The 21,689-nt window shown below is 42.9% G+C and overlaps 1 protein-coding gene across 9 annotated transcripts in view; it reads left to right on the top strand.

The window, feature by feature from the left end:
• The window catches only part of ptprk (protein tyrosine phosphatase receptor type K), a 133,235-nt gene that overhangs the window by 43,677 nt on the left and 67,869 nt on the right, over positions 1-21,689 (top strand). For all 9 annotated transcript variants that reach the window (XM_034075542.1, XM_034075541.1, XM_034075538.1 and 6 more), the window contains exon 3: positions 16,755-16,877. In XM_034075542.1, the coding sequence (XP_033931433.1) occupies positions 16,755-16,877 (123 nt within the window). The remainder of the gene's footprint in view (positions 1-16,754; positions 16,878-21,689) is intronic.

Genomic DNA, 21,689 nt, shown 5'->3' with positions numbered 1-21,689 from the left:
AAAACATCCATTTATAAAAAAATGTGAACAGTATGTTTTTAACAGTTGGTTACCCTGAACTTTAAGTATAATTCAACTGAAATACCATCCATCTTCTATTTAACTGAAATAGCAATAAATAAAAAAAAAAAAAAAAAAAATCATTTTATTTCGATTATGTTGTTTTCATATTCGTTGCAAGCCAAAATCGTAATTGCGATTAAAATACCATTAAATGAGCAGCCCTACCTGTTAGCCTGTTCCACCATTCTTCGTTTTCCGAGGCTAGGAAGGATTCTTGCATCGCTTCTGAAGGACATGACTCGGAGGGACTTGTCCTACCAAGGAAGCGTCCTCGACATTGAGAAACACCCAGAGACAGGGAAAGAAACGGACACAAAAGCTGTTCTGCATGTTTACAGCAATATCAAAGCGTAACCAACAGGCTTAGATTGATCTCCCAAACAATTAATTTCCACATTTCATTTTCTGCTCGTCTCTTTCCTCTCCCTGTCCATTTGTTCCTCTTTCACTCATCCTCTCTTATCTGCTCTGTGGTGATAATATCTCTGCAGCCTGCAGACTGAAACAGAGCTCTGCTGATAAATACTAGACACAGTCACAGAGTGTATGTACTGTACGTACTTTAGAGAGAAGATGTCTTTTTTCGAGATAGTGTACATGCTACTTCAGATACCTGAGCAGATTTGGCCTCTGCTTGTGATCAGGGCCATGACGTGGCGATGTAACGGTCATCACATAGTGTAAAACTGTACTTTAGTGTAATCAGCTTTATATTTGATTGCTAACTAAATATATATTTTTCACTTTTTTAACACAAAAGCATGTACCGTACTTTTCGGACTATAAGCCGCGACTTTTTCCCCCATTCTTTTTGTACAGCTAATGGCCACTAGGGAACCTCCTACATCTATGGATTTTACAGGTAAAATTAACCACCTTTAACACTATGGGCTCTATGACCGGTCCGCGCCCGCCACCTTTAAGCGGCGGGCTCCAGCAGGAAAAGCTGGAGGCCGGAAAAGAGTGAGACAGGTAGCGCGCCAAAGTAAAAGTGGAACCGAGAGACAGAACGAGAGCAATTTAGCTGCTGCGGCTTATATGCAGGTGCGCTTTATAGTCCGAAAAGTACGGTACACAATTGACAGTACAGGCACCAAATACAGCATAACAGGCCCCCTTTAAATGCACTCCTAAATAATGATTTAACCAAAGTGTAGTCACCTCACATTAGTAAGGCAGTTGTTGAAGAATTTAGGAATTAAAATGGTACCAGCTTAAAATGATTTACAGTGAACATGGACGGGTAGATAGAAGAAAGTGCTGTGGATTCCAAAAAGTAATTTCCTTGAATATGCAGACTCTGATATTGTAAAAGTTATGCTGATATGATCCTGCGTCAACGTCCTTGCATATATTTTATATTCCACATATCTGCACATCATGCTTTCAGAACTCTGTGACCTTACTGTCGGGAAATGCGATGCCTGAAAGCAATTATCTTTTCATTTCTAGCATACATCAAATAAGTGTAGTTTAACTACATTTTGAATTATAAACATTTATCAACAAAATAAACACCTTATAGCAGAACCAAGCCTTTACAAATCCCCCATTTAATGTATATACAGATTCCTTACATTAATTTGTTATTTCATAAATAAAACAGTCAATTTTTACAGAATATAAAGTCTTATACTACATCTCTCCTTGCATCGAATCACTATGGATCCATTCAGGGGCTGAATTTATATATTATGCAGTTTATGCAATGATTCCCCAATGTCATAAGAAATATACTCGAATGGTGCATTTCCACCGCAGCGCATAGCACGGTATAAGCGTGCCGTGCCAAACCCGGCCCGTTTTTTGTTGCGTTTCCACTAGGAGTAGTTCCGGCTAACGGGTACTGTTTCACAGTTTTTATGGCTCTCCAAAATCCAGGTTCTTTCCGGGCCAACCACCGGGCTGAGTGAGCTAAACTAGAGAGAGAATCGCTGGCAAGGGGGCTACAACTACAACAAGATGAACATATTTGACCGTGATTTAATTGTAATACACGTTTCAAAATGATGCCGAAGTAACAACATACTGATACCGGTTAGTAAAAACCATGAATTAATGCTTTGACAAGTCTGCAGACAGACGGCCGGCGAAACACCTTTTAAAATGTGTGTTTTCTGAATGGAGATTGGCTAAGTTAACGTTATATATGCTCCGACCGTCCACACTCACAACAACGGCCTATCCATTACATTCCATGTCATTTGTTAGACGCTTTTATCCAAAGCAACTTACATACATTCAGTACTGTGGACAATCCCCACAGGAGCAATTTGGGGTGAAGTGTCTTGCCCAGGAACACAACGACATGCTGACTGCAGTGGGACTCGAACTTGCTGATTCGAACCCTGATTCGAAGTCCAGCACACTATCCACTGAGCCACATACAGACATAAATAAACCAGCGACTGTATTCGCCATGACACAGACAGTCTGTGGTTTGTACTTGTTTAACTTTTGTCTAGTTTCTGAACAGATATGAGGAGCTGTGAGCTCTGAGTGCTAACAGCTAACGGCTGATGTTGGTTTTCTGTGGTTCGCATTGAAGATGACGTCACGGCTCCGCCTACACTGCGTTACTATAGTTACTGCCCCAGCTACTAAACTGTAATGGAAACGCAGCATAAAGTGAGCCTGGCCTACCAAGGCCTAACTTTACCGTACTAAGCCGTGCGAGGCCCTGCAGTGGAAATGTGCCATAAGTGTTTTGCACAAGGCCACAAGTATTGACATAGCTCAAATAATTGTCTTTGTCATAACAGATTTCCTGAACAGAAAAAAAGCACCTCAGACCTTCATTTAATTTAAAGGAAGGCTCCAGTCATTAGATAGTTAATCAAAACTTCAGTATTTACTGAAACATTATGTTTAAACCATACCCTGAAGAAATCAGCGATATTCCCCGGTAAATAATGATTTTATAGCTCTTTTTGATCAAAACCTGTATATTCCGTCAGGCAGCTGCCATTTTGGCACATGATCCGAAAAACTAGGTCGTGACGTCATCTATGCGTTCACTTTGTAAACACATGACGAAAACATGGCAGAGTATTTGAGTTCGGACTCGTCAGCCGAGGAAGAAGTTTAGAAAAATAAAGTCCAGGCGGACTTACTTTGAATTATCACTATAGGTATTCATTTCAACTGTAAAAAAAATAAAACACATACTCTGTTATCCTCTTAGGCCCCACGTCATTTGCAGGAAACAACATCTAAGGAACCTTAATATTTAATAAACTATCAATATTTTATATCCATATAACGGGAAAAAAACTAATTTAACTCATTTTTTTCTTCAAAAAAAACACACAATGCTAACAGTGAGCCTCTGAATTAGCCCAGAGCGAAAAATGCTAACCTATTACTGCACCGAAAATCACTCCTAGCTCCCTTATTTCTTATCCTAGCTGCACATCCAACACATCGTTTATGATCGTAAAGACACAGAATCTAACGGTGCTCACCTCAACACTGAAAGATACAAACTCGCGACGTTATCAACAAAAACGTACATCAAAACAAGTGGCGCTAGGTACTAACATGCCAGTGTGAGAAAAAGTTTTTAGAGAGTACTTGTCCATGGACAAGTGAGTTTGGCAATGTCCTTGTCCGAATACATTTTTCACTTGTCCAGAATGGACAAAAATTGGGGCCACTGGAATCTTCTTCTTCGTCATCGTATTTTACACTTTCCCACGGTTTTTACAACACCGCTAACGTAAGTGAGCGGTAAGATTTTACCTCATCACACATAGGGTTGGGTATCGTTTGGATTTTAACGATTCCGGTTCTGCTTTTCGATTCCGGTTATTTTCGGTTCTCGATTCCAGTTCTTTGAGAGGGTAAAAATAAGTCCCATGACAAACTGGGAGAAAAATATATTTATGAAAACATTAAGTCAAATCTGTATTCCTATTTACAAATCACTTCATACTGTTGAATTTCTTACGGTTATTGAATACAATTATATAAAAATAATCTCTGCATTGTTTAGTTCAGGGCTATTCAATTACAAATTCAGTTGGGCCAGATTTTATAACTACTAAATTCAGCTGGGCCAGACATTCAGCGGCCTGTAAAAAGCGGGTAATGACACATTTTAAACCAACACATATTACTGCGATGAAAAACATGGAATTTTTATTCATCCTTCATCTAACAAAGGCACGTCAAAAAGTGCATAAAAACACAACAAATTAGCATTAATTTAACAGAATCGGAGGATTCTCAAAGTGCATACAAAACAAAAAGTGCACAGTTGAAGCATTACATTTTGTTCGCTTTAGAAGTAAAATATTCAGGTTATTTTTTCCAACCAGACACATCACAACGTGCATTTAACCGAATACAATAATAGCAGTCTTAATAAATGTCTTCATACATACAAAATAGGATACATATGACACATGCACATCAAAAAGTGCATTAACAAACAGTTAAAGAGCTCCAATGTAACACGAAGAGGTAGTACTGTAGCAATACTATTTTTTCACTTTTCAAGTATTAACAAAAAATAATACATGTTGGTCACATTTGACCCAGACACATTACAAAGTGCATTGAAATGAATACAAAAATAACTGTCAAACCCTTCAGTGCACAAACCCATAACAAGGGATAAGGGTAACTAACATATGAATGAACACGTCTACTCGCTGACTTTCTCAATGGGAGAAGTGACATTTTTTGTTTTGAACAAGAGCAGTGATTTTTGGCTCATAGGATGTCAATGCAATCCTAAGACATTGGTGAAGAGTGCTGTCAGTCAGGGAGCAGCGAGTGCTATTTTTTATTGAGTTCATGTGTGAAAAGCTTGATTCACATGTGTATGTTGATCCAAACATACTGAGCACACAGATCGCTACTTTCTTAAGGTTAGGGAACTTCTGTTTGTTGACATCACTCCAAAACTTCGCTGGCCCGTTGCTGCGCTGCTCTTGTGCCATGGTTACGGATGACTGCATGTCAATAAGCTCCAGTATAAATGTCCCCTCGTCGATGGAGGGGACCACTTCCTTTGCTCTGCTGGATACGCCCCCCTCTATTGCAACAGTGAAGGGGTCTCTGACAAAGCCCATCACCTCTGTGTGCAGAGCAAGTCCATCCAATCGACCGGCAAAGTTCTCTTTCAACCTCGCAATGAACTGTGTCATCACATCTGTGATTTGTGCCGGGGATGTGATGTGTTTGTGGAGCGTCGGAAAATGCAGCATCCGACCCGTGCTCAAGTCGGTCGCGAAAAGGTCCAGCTTGACTTGGAATGCGCGCATCTGCTCCACAAGATCAATGACCGTTTTGTCTCTGCCTTGCAGTCCCACGTTTAGGTCATTCAGATGTTTGAATATGTCGCTCAGAAAGTAGACATCTGCCATGTAGCTGTCGTCCAGTATGCGTTGCAAGTTGGCTTCTGCCTTCTTTTGTTTGCTGCTGCGGAGAAAAGTTATAATCTCTTCTCTGAGATCACAGAAACGCTCCAGCGCTTTGCCTTTGGACAGCCACCTGACATCATTGTGCAAAAGCAGGTCGTGGTGCTCAGCTGACATCTCTGACAGCAGCTTGCGGAATAAGCGGTGTTGGAGGCTTGATGTGCAGCGTATAAAATTAATAGTAGCCATCACATTGTTCATTGTAGTTTTGAGCTCCCCACCGAGTTTTGCGCACAACACCGTCTGATGCACAATGCAGTGTAAGGATGTTAGCCGGGGTGCTACAGCGGACCAACGTGCTGCTAAACCACTTATTTTCCCTGCCATGGATGGAGCCCCATCTGTCACAAGCATGCACACACGCTCCATATCTAGACCATTGTCTTTGAAAAAGTCTGAAATTCTCTCAAAGACTATCTCGCCAGTTGTGTGTCCTTCTAACGACAGTAAGCCAAGCAATTCCTCTCGGAAGCATTTGCCGTCGAAAAAACGGACATATATGCACAGTTGTGCGGTATCACTTTTGTCTGTGGACTCATCTACTGCAATGGACATTACATCGGCTTTCTTCAGTTCTTCCAACAGCGTTTCAAACACATCTGTAGCAAGAGTTTCAACCCTACGGATGTTTGACGTGTCTGACAAAGGAACATTTTTAATAGCAGATGTCACACACGTTTTAATTTTGTCGTCATGTATCACTTCATCCACGACGGCCAGCATACACTCTTTCATGGTTTCAGAGTCTGTGAATGGCCTTTTATTTTTTGCCAAGATCCATGCAACACGGAGAGACGCCGCTGTAGCTCTTTCTTGGGCTGTGAATGTTCGCACCATGGTGGTAGAGCTCCGGTTGTAACATGAAATCAAACTCTGCACTTTTACCGCCCTCTCCTGAGATCCTTCGGGGAAGTTTGTTCGGAAAGTCGGGTGTTTGTCATTGTGGTGCCTCCGGACATTGTAATCTTTAAGTACCGCAACGCACTGATTGCAAATTAAACACATCGGCTTGGCGTTTGGATTTGACGGTTGAATAAACAAGTATTTGTCGGTCCAGGCAGGGTTAAACTGACGGTTTTCATCGTCAAGTTTACGCTTCAAAGTTGAGAGAGACATATTTTAGAGTTGCTATCATAGGACCACTCGACGTACTTTCAAAAAAAGCGCGCCGTAGTTGTTGTTTGGTTGTTTCTTGGCAACGCGGAGTGTTGCGTTCATGGTCTGTACTAGTGTAGGAATTTGGCCACGGGAGGCTGGGCCACTCGGGTGTTGCGTTCATGGTTTGTACTAGTGTAGACATTTGGCCACGGGAGGCTGGGCCACTCGGGAGTTGGCTCTGGGCCGCATCTGGCCCGCGGGCCGCCATTTGAATAGGCCTGGTTTAGTTAGTTGTGGTGCAGTTTGAGAATGTACAATTGGCCCAGTCTCCTCTGATGTTACACTGCAACCTGCCTGTGAGACAAAGTCCAACCACACATGTCCAACACATAGGCCTAATAATAATAATAATAATTATAATACATTATTATTATCTCAAAAAGAGAGATGCTAACAAATAATCTAGGACGTGTAACCACTTGGATTAAACCGGATGTGACACGTCTCGGTGTCATCCTGGACTCAGATTTGAACTTCAACGCCCATTTAAACAAAGTGACCAAAATAGCTTTCTTTCTCTCAGAAACATAGCGAAGGTAAGACCATTCATAAATCACAATGATGCAGAGAAGCTAATTCATGCTTGTATATCTAGCCGACTAGACACTGCAATGCACTATTCACTGGTCTCCCCAAGATAGCTATTGGAAGACTCCAGCTCATTCAAAACTCTGCAGCTAGACTACTGACGAATACCAAAAGGAGGGACACATTAGTCCTGTGTTAGCTACTCTACACTGGCTTCCTGTAACTTTTAGAATTGATTTGAAGGTGCTTCTCCTCACATACAAAGCTCTAAATGGACAAGGACCCAGCTACATTGCTGACTCTCTAATGAACTACACACCCGCCAGAACACTGCGATCATCAGATGCAGGTCTACTAGAGGTCACCAGAAAGAGTCGTAAGAAGATCGGTGCTGCAGCCTTTGTAAACTACGCCCCCAAACTGTGGAACACGTTTTACACTATTACACTGCACTATTCTCTGTGATTGACATTGCACTATTTCTCTATGTTTTATTCCCCATGTTTTTATTTGTAATTATTTTATCCCACTTTATGCTTTGCTCTTGCTGCTTGTTTTACACTGATTTGATGTCTTATTTTTTACTGATGTAAAGCACTTTGAACTGCAATCCCCTGTATGAAAGGTGTTATACAAATAAAGTTATTATTATTATTATATTTATAGCCGATAGGCCTAGCGCTTTTCTACAACTCAAAGACGCTTGCCCGCTTACACATGTCCTGCAATACACATGCTGCAGAGCTCTGCCTAGCTGCTCACTGTTTGTAAAAGTAAAGAAATAGTATTTTCATTTCAATAATGTACTTTCTATACCCTGCTTCATAAACAATACTGACATCCCTGTGCTCCTCCGAGTCTGGGGGTCCGGGGATGTGAGGACAGCGCGAGGACACAGACAGGGAGGCTGCTTCACTTCATAAAGCAAATGGCGGTCAATATTAACAACACAGGAGCTAAAACGCTTAATAACCTTCATTACGTGTTAGAGAAAGAACATAAGAAAGTTTGACAAAGATGAGGCTGTTAAACGGGCAGCGGATCCGCTGTGTGTAGAAAGAGAGAGAGACGCTGAGCTGCACCGTGCAGCGATCAGCTGATACGGAGCATAGAGAAAGAGAGCTGTGGTCCGCGGGGCTCGGCCTCGCCTCCTGTCCTCACAACTCTTATTAATCCCAGTACCGGACAATTGTTATTTGTTCCTACTCGGAACCGAGTTTTGCTTCCCAACCCTGCCACTGTGCTACACTTCCCGCCCCGCCCCCGTCTAACTGTACAGAAAGCGGCGAGATGCATTTCCGACATGCAGAACCAAAACTAACATTTCCAAACGAACAATGGCGGACACGGACAATTTGCGAATGAGTTCGGCCTTTTGTAAACTGAATGTATCAATAATTTGTCAATAAATCGGGGCGAAAAACGTCACTTGTCCGCCGGACAAGTCAATTGAAAGATCTACTTGTCCGATATTGTAAATACGTGTACTTTTTCGCACACTGCATGCGCTAGGCTAACATGGCTTACCTTGGTCTTTGTCTGGTCTAAACTGGTCTTCAATGGCATTACAACGATAAAAACGATGATGTAGTTAATCCAGAGGTTAATATCCAATGTGGCTGTGTCCCCTTTGAAATGTTCTGATAATCTATAAGCAATAAAACTGCAATTCCGTTATCTGCTGTCCGCTCTGTGCTCCGTGTGCTCTGGGTCCTGCAATTCCTGCTTCCTTACGTAGTAAACAATAAGTAAAGTCTGCTGCGTAATGTGCTTACGCTGGCTGGGATTGGCAGTGCACTGCATCCCCATTAAGTAATGGTTGATTAATAAATCCCATTTTATGTTTCATCATACTCTCAGAGTAGTCGTCCGGAAACTTGAAATGTTCGCTGCATACATGCGCCTGTGGATCTTTCGGTTCGGGCCGAGCACATTTCGCTAGCCACTGCCTCCGAACGTACTTCCTACGCTTACCCGTTGGCAATAGATGGAACCGAGCATTCCGTGGATTGTTCCTATCCGAATTGTGGCAATGTTTCGCGATACAATGAGGCATATTTCTATAGAATTGAGGGAGTAACTAGAGTAAACAACATGAACAAAGCACATACGTCAATTTGTCCTCGACACCAAACGCATAGTTCACGTCACTTCCGGTAAAATAAGTCATGTGATTCGTCAAAATGGCGCCGCCCACAGGGTTGATGTTATTTCGGTAATTAATCAGCTTAAAATCACTGATAACGTCATCGGATAAAAAAAAAAAGACTGGCAGAGACTGGTCTGTTTTATCGAATGATAATTATTTAAAAATGCGTGTCATGAGCGTTCCCTCCCTTTAAGCATTTCCCAGGGATTTCTATCTGAGCAGACTATAGCTGTTAGATCTGATTTAATACCGTCTATTCTGCACATCTGTTGGATCACATGGGAGGAAAGGAAAGCTAATCAAACTAGCTTTTGTTATGCATTCCTGCCGCATTGCCAACTAATACTCTTGGAATTACGCTGTCTCCTTTTTCTTTACCCGGTGCCCCCCCATGAGGGTTGTCCGCATCCATGTTTCCCAACAGTTTGAGCCAAAGCACTTTCCTTTCCTGGAGGTGGAGGTCAATGCAAATCACCACAGAATGAGTCTGAGTGACGGTGGCAGATGTTGTGTCTGATGCCATTCAACAATATTTTAGAGAAGACTATCCTGTGTGTGTGTGTGTGTGTGTGTGTGTGTGTGTGTGTGTGTGTGTGTGTGTGTGTGTGTGTGTGTGTGTGTGTGTGTGTGTGTGTGTGTGTGTGTGTGTGTGTGTGTGTGTGTGTGTGTGTGTGTGTGTGTGTGTGTGTGTGTGTGTGTGTGTGTGTGTGTGTGTGTGTGTGTGTGTGTGTGGCGCGCCTCTCTCTGCCCTTGAGCCTTTATCAAGTCCTTCTAATTATTTTATGATGCAAATGAGTCGCCATTATTTCATTAGCGAGGCAGCCAATCACAGAAGCTGATTAGGAAGTGATTAGCATGCAGTCGGTTCCTCTCTTTCTCCCACAGTGTCCTTGTGAATGCAGAGGAGGGGGGCAATAATGTCCCATCTGGACACACACTCTGCATATAGTTGGAAAAATGTTTTCGGGATTTGTGAGACAATATTATACAGTTGATATTTACAGGCAGACAATACACAGTGTGTTTCTGGAACATGTGGTTATAATCTATATATTTTGTAATACTATCCAGATCAGATGACTGTGTAAGCTTGATTTAATGACAAAGACACAGATTACTATCCTACTACAGAGCGTTGTAATCTAATAGCTCATTGTTTTGGTGATATGGCTTACATTTGACCATTTAAGCACACTCATAGTGTTGTTTTGGTCCGCAGTAAGCAGCTTTTTCAGACAGAAATCCCATATGAAAACCCCACAATATACCGTAAGCTTTGCACCAGCAAGCCTAGATGGTTCACAAACTAGAGCATTTAGCTGCTGAACAGACAGATATTTCACAAAAAAGAGATCAAATGAGAGTAAATATTGTACTTGCACAATTTCAAATGAATGCCTATGTCTGCTGTTTGCAAAAACAACTTCATATAAAACTGACAAAGTGGCAATATGTCAGTGTTTAGGGGTTGTTTCTGCTGAACCCAAGAGGACAACAACATCAGTCATTGCATGTGTATTTAAATGTACCACCAACCGAGCATTGAAGTAGCCTCAAAGATAACTACTCCATCAATAGATAGATGGATATATTTGAAACTTATGAAACACTTAAATAAGACATGGCTTGCGTCCTTTCTCTCCCAACAGAAGTAAAATAATAGTTCACGGTCTGGTCTTTTCATTATTGGCAACATCGATCAGCTGTCAGATGCCTGAGTCTGTTGATGTGTGTGTGTTGGCTTAAGTTGGCAGGACATTGAGCAAAGGCAGAAGTGTTAGCTGAGAACGTGGGCGAGTTGCAGGAGGTTTGTGTGAGTGTGTGCAGAGAGTTTCACACATATTACCGCAGACCCCCTTTTGCAGCACACACACATACATACATATGGACACACAGCAACTTTGTTTAGTGTGGTTACAGCGAGAATGTCTATCTGAGGTGTGCAGCGAGGGAAAAAGGAATGCTTTACGATTAAGGGTGTGAAGCGGAAATTTAAAACAAGGACATGTTTTTCTTCACTGCTAAGCCAAGGCAAAATACCTCTTCCATCACGGCACTATATCCGAGCTGAGTGGATCTGTGTGTGTGTGTGTGTGTGTGTGTGTGTGTGTGTGTGTGTGTGTGTGTGTGTGTGTGTGTGTGTGTGTGTGTGTGTGTGTGTGTGTGTGTGTGTGTGTGTGTGTGTGTGTGTGTGTGTGTGTGTGTGTGTGTGTGTGTGTGTGTGTGTGTGTACACAGTTAAAAGCCTACAGCACATACTGCGTTTCTAACACGGTGGGTTTAAATCCAATCTCTCTGTCCGCTGTACACTGCGTTCAGAGGCAGAGATTCCAGAAAAACAGCTTTGAAACTGAATGGAGCTTCTGTATGGATTTTGTAGTTTTTCCGAGGTTAAACAAATGCTTTAACAAATGCTTTAACATGTACTTCTGCAATGCCAAAACTATGGACCAACAATTTATCACGGAAGAGAAACACACCAAACTTCTTCAGCTTTACACTAAACAAATACTAAGGCTGCAGCCACACGAGAACGATAACGTCGTATCCGCTACAGTTCTCTATCATATAGACGGTTCGGCCACACAAGGCTGACATGGAAAAGCAGAAAGCGATAACGGGTCCCAAGGTGGGTAGATCTGCAGACGAAACGCTGTGGGGGGCAAATGACTCTCTGTCTACGCCCTATACGATCATTTCCTGATAACGATGACGCAATAGCCCCGTCTCTCCCCACCTCTCCTGCTCAGCGATCAGCTGCTGGGCCGTCAGAAGAGGGGGAGGAAAAGAGAGGCTCCGTTCTTTCGTCGTTATCAATTTGTTTTAAAGCTCAATAGATAAAAAAGATTTCCGGAAGATTTAACGGACATGTTACATTACATTACATTGCATTTAGCTGACGCTTTTATCCAAAGCGACTTACAATAAGTACATTCGACCAGGAAGACACAACCTTGAAGAAAACAGAATCATATAAGAACATCAAGTTTCAAAGAGCCAATCGTTTCAAGTGCTACTCAACTGGCTTTAGATAAGCCAGTCCTTTATTAGTATATAAGTTCTCTGTTAGCAGTTCTTTGTTAGTCATTCTATCGCTCTAATTGGAGTCGAAAGAGATGAGTTTTCAGTCTGCGCCGGAAGGTGTGTAAGCTTTCTGCCGTCCTGATGTCAATGGGGAGCTCATTCCACCATTTTGGAGCCAGGATAGCAAACCCACGTGTTTTTGCTGATGGGAACTTGGGTCCCCCTCGCAGCGAGGGTGCAGCGAGTCGTTTGGCTGATGCAGAGCGAAGTGCACGTGCTGGGGTGTACGGTTTAACCATGTCCTGGATGTAGGAAGGGCCAGATCCATTCGCAGCATGGTACGCAAGTACCAGTGTCTTGAAGTGAATTCTAGCAGTTACCGGAAGCCAGTGGAGGGAGCGGAGGAGCGGCGTGGTGTGGGAACATTTTGGAAGGTTGAAGACCAGACGAGCCGCTGCATTCTGGATGAGCTGCAGAGGTCGGATGGCACATGCAGGTAGACCAGCCGGGAGTTGCAGTAGTCTAGGCGTGAGGTGACGAAAGCCTGGACCAGAAGCTGCGTCGCTTTCTGGGTCAGCTGGGGACGTATCTTCCTGATGTTGTAGAGCGTGTATCTGCAGCAGCGGGTTGTAGCAGCTATGTTTGCAGTAAACGACAGGTTGTTATCTAGGATCACACCCAGAGTCCTTGCAGTCTGAGTCGGGGAAACAACAGAGGTGCCGATGTTGATAGTCAGGTCAAGAGTGGGACAATCTTTTCCCGGAAGGAAAAGCACTTCAGTTTTGTCAAGGTTGAGCTTGAGGTGATGAGCGGACATCCACTGAGAGATGTCAGCTAAACAAGCAGAGATGCGTGCGACGACCTGGGTCTCTGAGCGGGGAAAGGACAAAATTAGTTGGGTGTCGTCAGCGTAGCAGTGGTATGAAAAACCATGCGGGCTAATGACAGATCCGAGCGAGTTTGTGTACAGGGAGAAGAGGAGGGGACCGGCGGAATTTTTTTTTAACGGAAACTCTGCCACGAATTCGGTTCGTTTGCGTTACTGTTCTCGTGTGGCTCCAGTCTAACACATTGTACTATCCCGCCACCTCTAGAAGCCCTCAGCGCATACCGGCTTTTGAGCAATTAATACATTATTTGTTATTTTTTATACTCCTAACCTTTATTCAAAATATCTTACATACAACTAATATTAACATGCTATTTTCTTTACCTTTCCTTGCATCTCCGCTTACTTGGTTTATATTTAAACATGTCTGGGATTTTAGCATTTGCCGACCATTGACCTGCCTAAAAACGTATATAACACAACACAGGAAAGGGGAACCCCCCCCCCCAAAAGGGTAATTGTGCCTCTTTAAACCACCGCCACACATTCAGGATAGGCTTCACAGTAAACTGCAGTATGTACATAACACATAATACATTGTGTTTCATTCACATTAGCAATCAAACCTAATATTGGAGGCATGAAGGCCACTGCTCAACAATCAATGCTGTTTTTAAAATGTTCTTACCTTGCTAATTCAACTTGAACGTCATATTACTGAATGATGGTCAAACCTTATGGGATTTATTTGGGAACTAAGATGCAGTTAATACAGATACAGGACAAAGAGTACTAATACCTCTATAGTGCTGCTATACACATGGTCCTTTCCACAACCTTACTCTCTCTTTGCCAACAATCTGGAGGTCCTTTCTTCACTAAAAGCGTAGCAAATACATAAATGTACAAAACGTACTATTCTGTTGTTAACAAAAGATTGTATTTTCCACTATAGAGGCATAACATGCACAGGGTTACCCTTTTCTATGAACAGGCGAAAGCATACCTACACTTGTCCTTGCCTAGGCGGCACACTATTCCCATTCACATGCAAATGTCTCCTGCTCTTTTAACCCATGCAGAGAGAGCTACCTGACAGCAAGATGTAACCTGACACACACACTGTGGGAGACAGGAAGTCATGGAGTGTTAAACACACACACACACACACACACACACACACACACACACACACACACACACACACACACACACACACACACACACACACACACACACACACACACACACACACACACACACATACAGCAGCATTTTGTTGGACATCAGTTAAGTTAGATTCTGTACACCCAAGCCATAATAGAAAAGTTTGGAGTAGAAAAATGCGTGGTCTACTTTGTGCCCTCTACTTGTCCCAGCATTGTGTTGCTTTATAACTGGGGGTAACTCGCTGTGACAAAGGCTTAATTGAATTGAATCGGAGTTGCACGAGGAGAGGCTGGTTTAAAGAATGACGCCCCGAGGAATGTGATCCAGTGCATCTCTGAGGCTGTGAGTCACAGGCAGCCGTACAGCCGGCAGCCGAAGACAGTCGCTTAGTTTGATGTTAACTTGTTTCTCCTCCGGCGGCGGCTGTCACCTCTTGGTATCCCTCTGTAGCAGAGCTCAGATCAGCGGGGTATCTGAGGGCCTGTCGTTTTGCTCTCCATCACAGCCGCCGCAGCTCGCTCTAGGACACAGGTAGCAGAGCTGCAGCACAAACTGAATGCTGGGAGATTTATGTCGCTGGCCGTGCCGGTTAATGACAGCGCTTCATGGTGGCTTGCTTTCATATACCTTCTTTCCTAGAGGGGTCCTGGTTACATTGTAAACATTGCACCTGTGTATCTTGGTGTTGCATTTCTTTCATTACTTATACTCTCTGGAAAACTGAAGGTTAAACACAAATATTCTTTTTGGCAACAACAAAGACAAATAAATGAAAATGTTTTTTATTTAGCCTTTCTTTGTTCTGCAATACTTATTGTTTGCAGTTCTATTGATGTTGTTCTCCACTTTGTGGTAGAACAATTTAGCTAGGTCAAATAATGTTGGCATCAGGACTAAGAGTGTCTTATCTTATTACATTAAATGGCGCGAACACGTTTATTAATTAAATTACCTTTCAGATCTTCAGGTTTGTTTCTGTGTTAAGGTTGAACTGGGACTTTAGTCTAGAGCTGGGCAATACATCAATATTGATATTGGGATAAATCATTCATTATCATCTGGGGTTTGGTTATTTTAATCACATAAAAACAGCTTCTTAAATTATTTTGTATTCCTCATTCACAGTAAACATGAAACAGTCAAAAACATGACCTTTGATGATGTCATCTTGGGATTTGGGAAACTCTAAATAGTCATTGATGAATCGAGAAAATAATCAATAGATTAATCAACAATGGAAGTAATACTTAAAGGTGGGGTAGGTAATTTTGGAGAAACCAGCTCTAGTGCGCTAGAATTTGAAAATACACAGCCGGTAGAAATGTGCCACTTCCGTATAGAGCCCCTCCTCCAACACACGAACGCGCACATGACCAATGAGGGCACAAGATAAGTTTGTGCACAGATGGAAGGCTGACAGGCAGGTAGGCCATCCAGTTATCAGCCATCTGGGTTATTTTAGCTTTTTACAGTACCACGGCTTCCACAGATGAATTGTTTTAATGGGTTTTTTGTCAAAGCACTTCAGATATTCATTGCTATCGGGATGTTAAGAGCATTCCATGGAATATAACAAAAAGCGTATCTCGAGCCGGTTTCTCAAACTTACCTACCCCACCTTTAAGTGCCGCTCTTATATATTGCAAATCACGTTCATAAAACGATATAAAAGATCTTCTCCTACTTTGGCCAATGTCAAAAAGGACAAATATGACACACATAACCACCAGTGACTTGAATCAGATGGCATTGTGGCTTTTCTTAGCCATATCTCTCCTGGCCATTTTCTGAACACAAGCCCTGCATCGCTCTCAGGTCAGTGAATCAGATGGCTGGCAGTAGCCCGATAGTTATTTCTATCAGCGATATTGTCATTACAAGCCACATATCATTGCAAGTTGATTGTTCGGCTGGCCGTCAGGGACACGAGGCGTCTCTCTGCGTTAGAGCGAGTTCCTGTTGGGGCGGGGCCACGGGGGGCCAGCTCACACATGGCGGTCCCGAGGCCGCGGTGCTGGGCTCAGATGATCCGCTGCAGGCCGTGATGGCTGAGTCAGAGGTGATCCTGAGCGGCGCTGAGTGATGTCTGTTGCAGTTCAGACTCCTGGTGCTTTGTTAATGAGCTGAGACACGCGCAGAAAAACAACACACGAGAAAAGTTGGACTGCATATGCAATATTCAAATCGCAGGAGGTGCAATATTTGTTCTCGGAGATATTCTGGCCTATAAACGCTATTCTAGATTCCAGATCTTCATTAAAAATCACACCATGATCATTTGAATATATTTTTCAGAAACCAAAATGATCAATCCCAGCATGAATCTTCATTTGTCATTGTTTCCCAGTCCTATGTCCATCCCTAAATGGGACTATGGAGGAATTCATGTTGCATTATTCTCTTTGCAGGGAGCTGCATGTTCGACGAGGGTCTCGCAAAGTGTGACTACCAGCAGGATCCCTACGATGATATTGACTGGACGCACATCAACACGCAGGAAGTGGCGTACGTCTCTCCAGAACTGCCCAAAGGTGAGACTTCACTTCCTTTCTCCTGTCTCTCTCATACACCGTGTTTAAAACGGCAATCGTTATTGATCTGTGAGAAATACTTCTGAAGTACTTTAAAATAGAATACTATCAATTGTTTTGGAGTATCTCTGCGTGGTTGTATTGTAGCTCTTATTCAAGTGAAGGGTCTGTGTACCTCTTCCACCTCTAGCACCTTGTCCTCCTCTGTCTCCCTGCACATTTCCTCCCTCTCTCCTCTTTTCCAAGACATCCTCTCCTCTTTAATCAGTTGTTTTTTTCTCCGTGGTGAGGATGAAGGGGAAATTAAATCTTTCTGCCGTAGGGCTGAGGGTCTAATTAACAGAATATGAGGTCATTAATCAACGGCGGGGAACAGGGAAGGTTGCCGACATTACCATCTTAAAAAGCTAAATGGTATAACAATAACCAGCTATGCTATGTTGAGATGGTAACTGGCGTCAGAACAAATTAAAACCACAGCCTGAGAGGAATTTTGACTCGAGTATGAACAATGGTGCTAACCGCATTAAGGAAAGCATGTTCAAATATTACAACCACAAATTGGCTTTTGGGTTTGTTCACATCTTTTCTCTCTAATCCTTTCCTTTCCTCTAGTCTCCTTCCAACATTTCCTTTCCTTTCCTTAGTCTCCTTCCAACATTTCCTTTCCTTTCGTCCACTTGTCCTTCTCGCCTCCTCTCCTCTCCTTTACTCTAGTCTCCTTCCAACATTTCCTTTCCTTTTATTTCCTTTCGTCTACTTTTCTTGTCTCCACTTGTCCTTCTCGCCTCCTCTCCTTTCCTCTAGTCTCCTTCCAACATTTCCTTTCCTTTCCTCTAGTCTCCTTGCAACATTTCCTTTCCTTTCGTCCACTTGTCCTTCTCGCCTCCTCTCCTCTCCTTTACTCTAGTCTCCTTCCAACCTTTTCTTTCCTTTCCTTTCGTCTACTTTTCTTGTCTCCACTTGTCCTTCTCGCCTCCTTTCCTTTACTCTAGTCTCCTCTCAGCTCCTTTCCCCTTTTTTCCTCTACTCTTGTGTCTTCCAAATGTTTTCCTTTCCTCTCCTTTTCTGTCCTCTAATATACTTTCCTCTGTCCTCTTGCCTCACTGTGCCTCCTTTCTTCTCCTTTCTTTTGATCTCATCTCCCCTCCTTTCATATTGTGTCCATGTGTTTCCTTTCCTGTCATTTTGTCTTTTTTCCTGTCTTCTATTCCCCTTTCCTCTGTTGTATCATCTCCTTTGCTTTCCTTATTTCTCCTTTTGTCTCCTTTCCTCTTCTCTAGTCTCCTTGCCTCTTGTCTCCATGTGTCTCCTGGTGACTCGCTTTCCTCTCTCTAGTCCTCTTTCTTATCTTCTCCACTCCTTTCCTTTCCTCAAGTCTCCTTTCCTTTCCACTCATCAAGTCAAATGTCCTCTTGTCTCCATTTATCTTCTTTCCTCACCTCTATCCTCTTGACTCCTCTCCTTTCCTTTCCTGTCCTCTTGTATCACTTCCTTTGCTTTCCTTATGTCTCATTCTGTCTTCTTTCCTCTCCTAAGGTCTGCTCTCTGGTAGATTACGACCATGTTACCATGACAATAATATGTGGTTATTTATCTCTCATGCTTATCATCCTGACACCCCAGCCCCGCTGACATTTAGAGAAAGGTTCAGTTCAACACCAGCCCTTTAGGATTTTCACATAAACACACACCTCCTCCCAAACTGAGTGTATACCCGCGGTCTTGCATATATTTACTATGACATAAGAGCGGGGGGCCGCATCCAATGGAACACAATCTAACATTTAGTGATATTAATACAAAGTGGTGTCACTAAGCAGAGTGGGCACTTTGAAGAGGTTAAATACGTAGCCCGAGTGCGCAGAAGTAATGCCGGGAATTAACATAGCATTACCTCCTGTAGGAGTGTGTGGGATGAGGGGGGGGGGGGGGGGGGGGGGCACGGGATGTCAGGGCAGGTTAATGGTTTGGAGATGTTGGTTCAGAGCGTTGCCTAAAGGTACGGGAGTGCGAACTGACATTTGATGTGTTAATAATGCCAGCAGGGTGAGGGACAGCGGTGCTTGAGGATGGGAAACGAGGTTGCTGCAGGGGATAGAATATAATTGGGGGGGATGAAACCCTCTTTAATGGTCACACATGCAGAGCACACACAGTGAAATGTGGCCTCTGCATTTAACCCATCCTAGTACAAGGAGTCTAGTACTAGGTACAGTAGTTATGTACAGCGCTCGGGGAACAATGGGAGTGAGGGGGGGTGTCAGGTGCCTTGCTCAAGGGCACCACGGCAGGGCAGGAGGTGAACTGGGACCTCTCCAAGTAGCAGTCCACACTCCATATTTTAGGTCTGGTCGGGGACTTGAACCAGCGACCCTACAGCTCCCAGTCCAAGCCCCAACTGACTGAGCCACTGCCGGACTAAAGAGATATGGCACGGTCTTGTATTTGGAAGAAGGAGCAGGGAACGGGCGAGGGGTTGAGCTGAAATGCCTTGCCCTGGGAAACATTGTTAATGCCTATTATTAGGATTGTTGTTTTGTCAGGCTATCCCAGCCACCGGTAATTTAAGAGTTCTCTGGTCCGGCTGCCGTCTCCCTGAGGCCGGGGCATGATTTAGAGAGGAGGCAGTAAAGCATTTGGGCTTTTGACCCCTTCAAACAAAGAGATATCTACTCCCTTTGTTCAGGGACGGTTGCAGGGAGTATATGGCACCTCAAAGACCTGTGGGCGTTAGTTCATTTGACTGATTACCAGTTCAGAAGGTTGTATCTATAGTCAAAGGCATTGGGAGAACAAAAGGCGTCATATTAAGGCTTTACGTAGACGATATTTCAGCTATCAATTATAGTTTTGTTCATTATAATCCACATTGCTGATCACCATTTGTGCTTAAGGCGGTATTTAGAGTGGAGGGATGGTTTGGCTGTTTTTTGAAATAGAGATAAAACTATTCAACACTAATCTCTCTGAGGGTTGATGTTGGCACTAGCCTCCATGGCAGGGTCGACGTGCCACGCTGGCAGCGCGCGTTGTGCCAGTTGAACATTCATGGGTTGGGGCTCTGGGGCTCAGCGGACTAACGCAGATACTCTTGACTCATAATGTTGTCAGCCAGTACCACTCTAAACCTATTTGACATGCCATTCTCTCCATGTCTCTTGTCTCACTGTCCTCTTGTTTTCCACAGTGTACTGGCTAATAAGGGAGGAGGGGAAAAAGCATTTATACTGCAGTAGAGCTGCTCTCTGGTCCAATGGATGTTTTAATAATGAGAAAATAATGATGGTTGCAGCAACACAAATCAAGCAGCCTTAAAATTACCATTAAATCAAAAATCTATGACAAAATTCATACAAAACTTGATCAAACAAAAGTAGTATTTGTTGCATTGGATTGCATTTGATTTTTTGAACCCCATGTTATTCGAAATAAAATGTTATTTGCTCTAATGATATAGAGCACATTTTAATCCGAATCGGGTTTATTGCCAAGAAGGGTGACACATACAACTAAATTGCTTTTGTTTAAATGGTGCATACAAAGTGCATAACGCAATACATATTGTTGCTCTTAGGAGAATCTAGTATATTTCAGATTGTATAGAGGCAGTCAAAAGAAACACTTTAAAACCTCCATTCAAACGATAGATATTAAAGACAGGTATATAGAAATACCAGAGGGACGGAAAGATTGAATTGTGAGGCGGGAAGAGACTCCGAGGTTTGGGAGCAACAATGGAAATTCCTAAACACCCTTTGATTTTTAACTGGAAACATGTGATGAAGAGCAGCGATAGAGTCCATGCAGGGCTTTCAAATAAAGTGATCTTCAAATCAGTTCCATATTTGACAACCTTAGTGTTGTTGTTTTATTGTGGACAAGCGGCATCGTTGTTTAGAAGAGTGTCAACATCCCACTCAGTATGGTTGGTAGCTTATCATTTGTGTTCCTATGAGCTGTTATTCCAACTGAGGGCTGTTTCTGTTTTGCAGAGAAATACTCTATGTACGATTTCTCTGCTTCTGCCGCTGCTGTTGTTGTTATGTGACATATCTAGGTCTTAAGGCTGTCTCAGGGGTATTTTTAGCCCCGTCGTTACATTGTGCTGTTATTCTATTAGCGGCCATTTTAGTTCAAAGACATCAGCCATTTTACAAGCTGGCAGACTTCAGGTGTCAGATGTTCTTGGCATCATACAGTCTGCTTTCTTAACATGTATGATCTGTCATTTGCATGTACTGTCGATCTTTTACTAATCATAGTTTTTCAAAAGCCATTTTTGTCGGATTTCTAGAACCCTGCAGGTGAACGGCTGCTTTACCAGGTTGGACATTGGCTATTTACTATATTATTCAGCTATTTTTACCAATCCTTTATCCATTTGTTTTTGTAATTTGTCAGCTGGCAGTGTTTTGCTAAGAAGAGGTACTAAAGGTTATATTTGTGTGTGTTTTGACATATCTGGGTCTCTGAATGATAGGAATATTTTTAGCTAGCACACCATCTTGGCAGCCATCTTAAAGGCACTTGTCACCATCTTAGTATCACTGCCAAAATATTGAGAAATAGGAGTGACATCCATCGTGTTTTCATTTTGGATTGATATAGATTACAGAGAAGGAGACAGAAGACGGTGCTGGCCTTGAGTTGTTTCTGTTGTGATGGCTGTAGCCCCGTTTTCAGATTTTGTGTCTTGTTGGGGACAACCAGGAAGTAGGATTTTGTTACGACTGAAATATAAGTGTATGTTTTTGTTAGGGATGCACGATAATTATCGGCCCGATATTAGGAATTATGACGTCATCCCGA

This window comes from Pseudochaenichthys georgianus, chromosome 24 (assembly GCF_902827115.2).
Source record: "Pseudochaenichthys georgianus chromosome 24, fPseGeo1.2, whole genome shotgun sequence".
Classification (NCBI taxonomy): domain Eukaryota; kingdom Metazoa; phylum Chordata; class Actinopteri; order Perciformes; family Channichthyidae; genus Pseudochaenichthys; species Pseudochaenichthys georgianus.
This window is presented reverse-complemented; position numbering and strand designations above follow the sequence as displayed.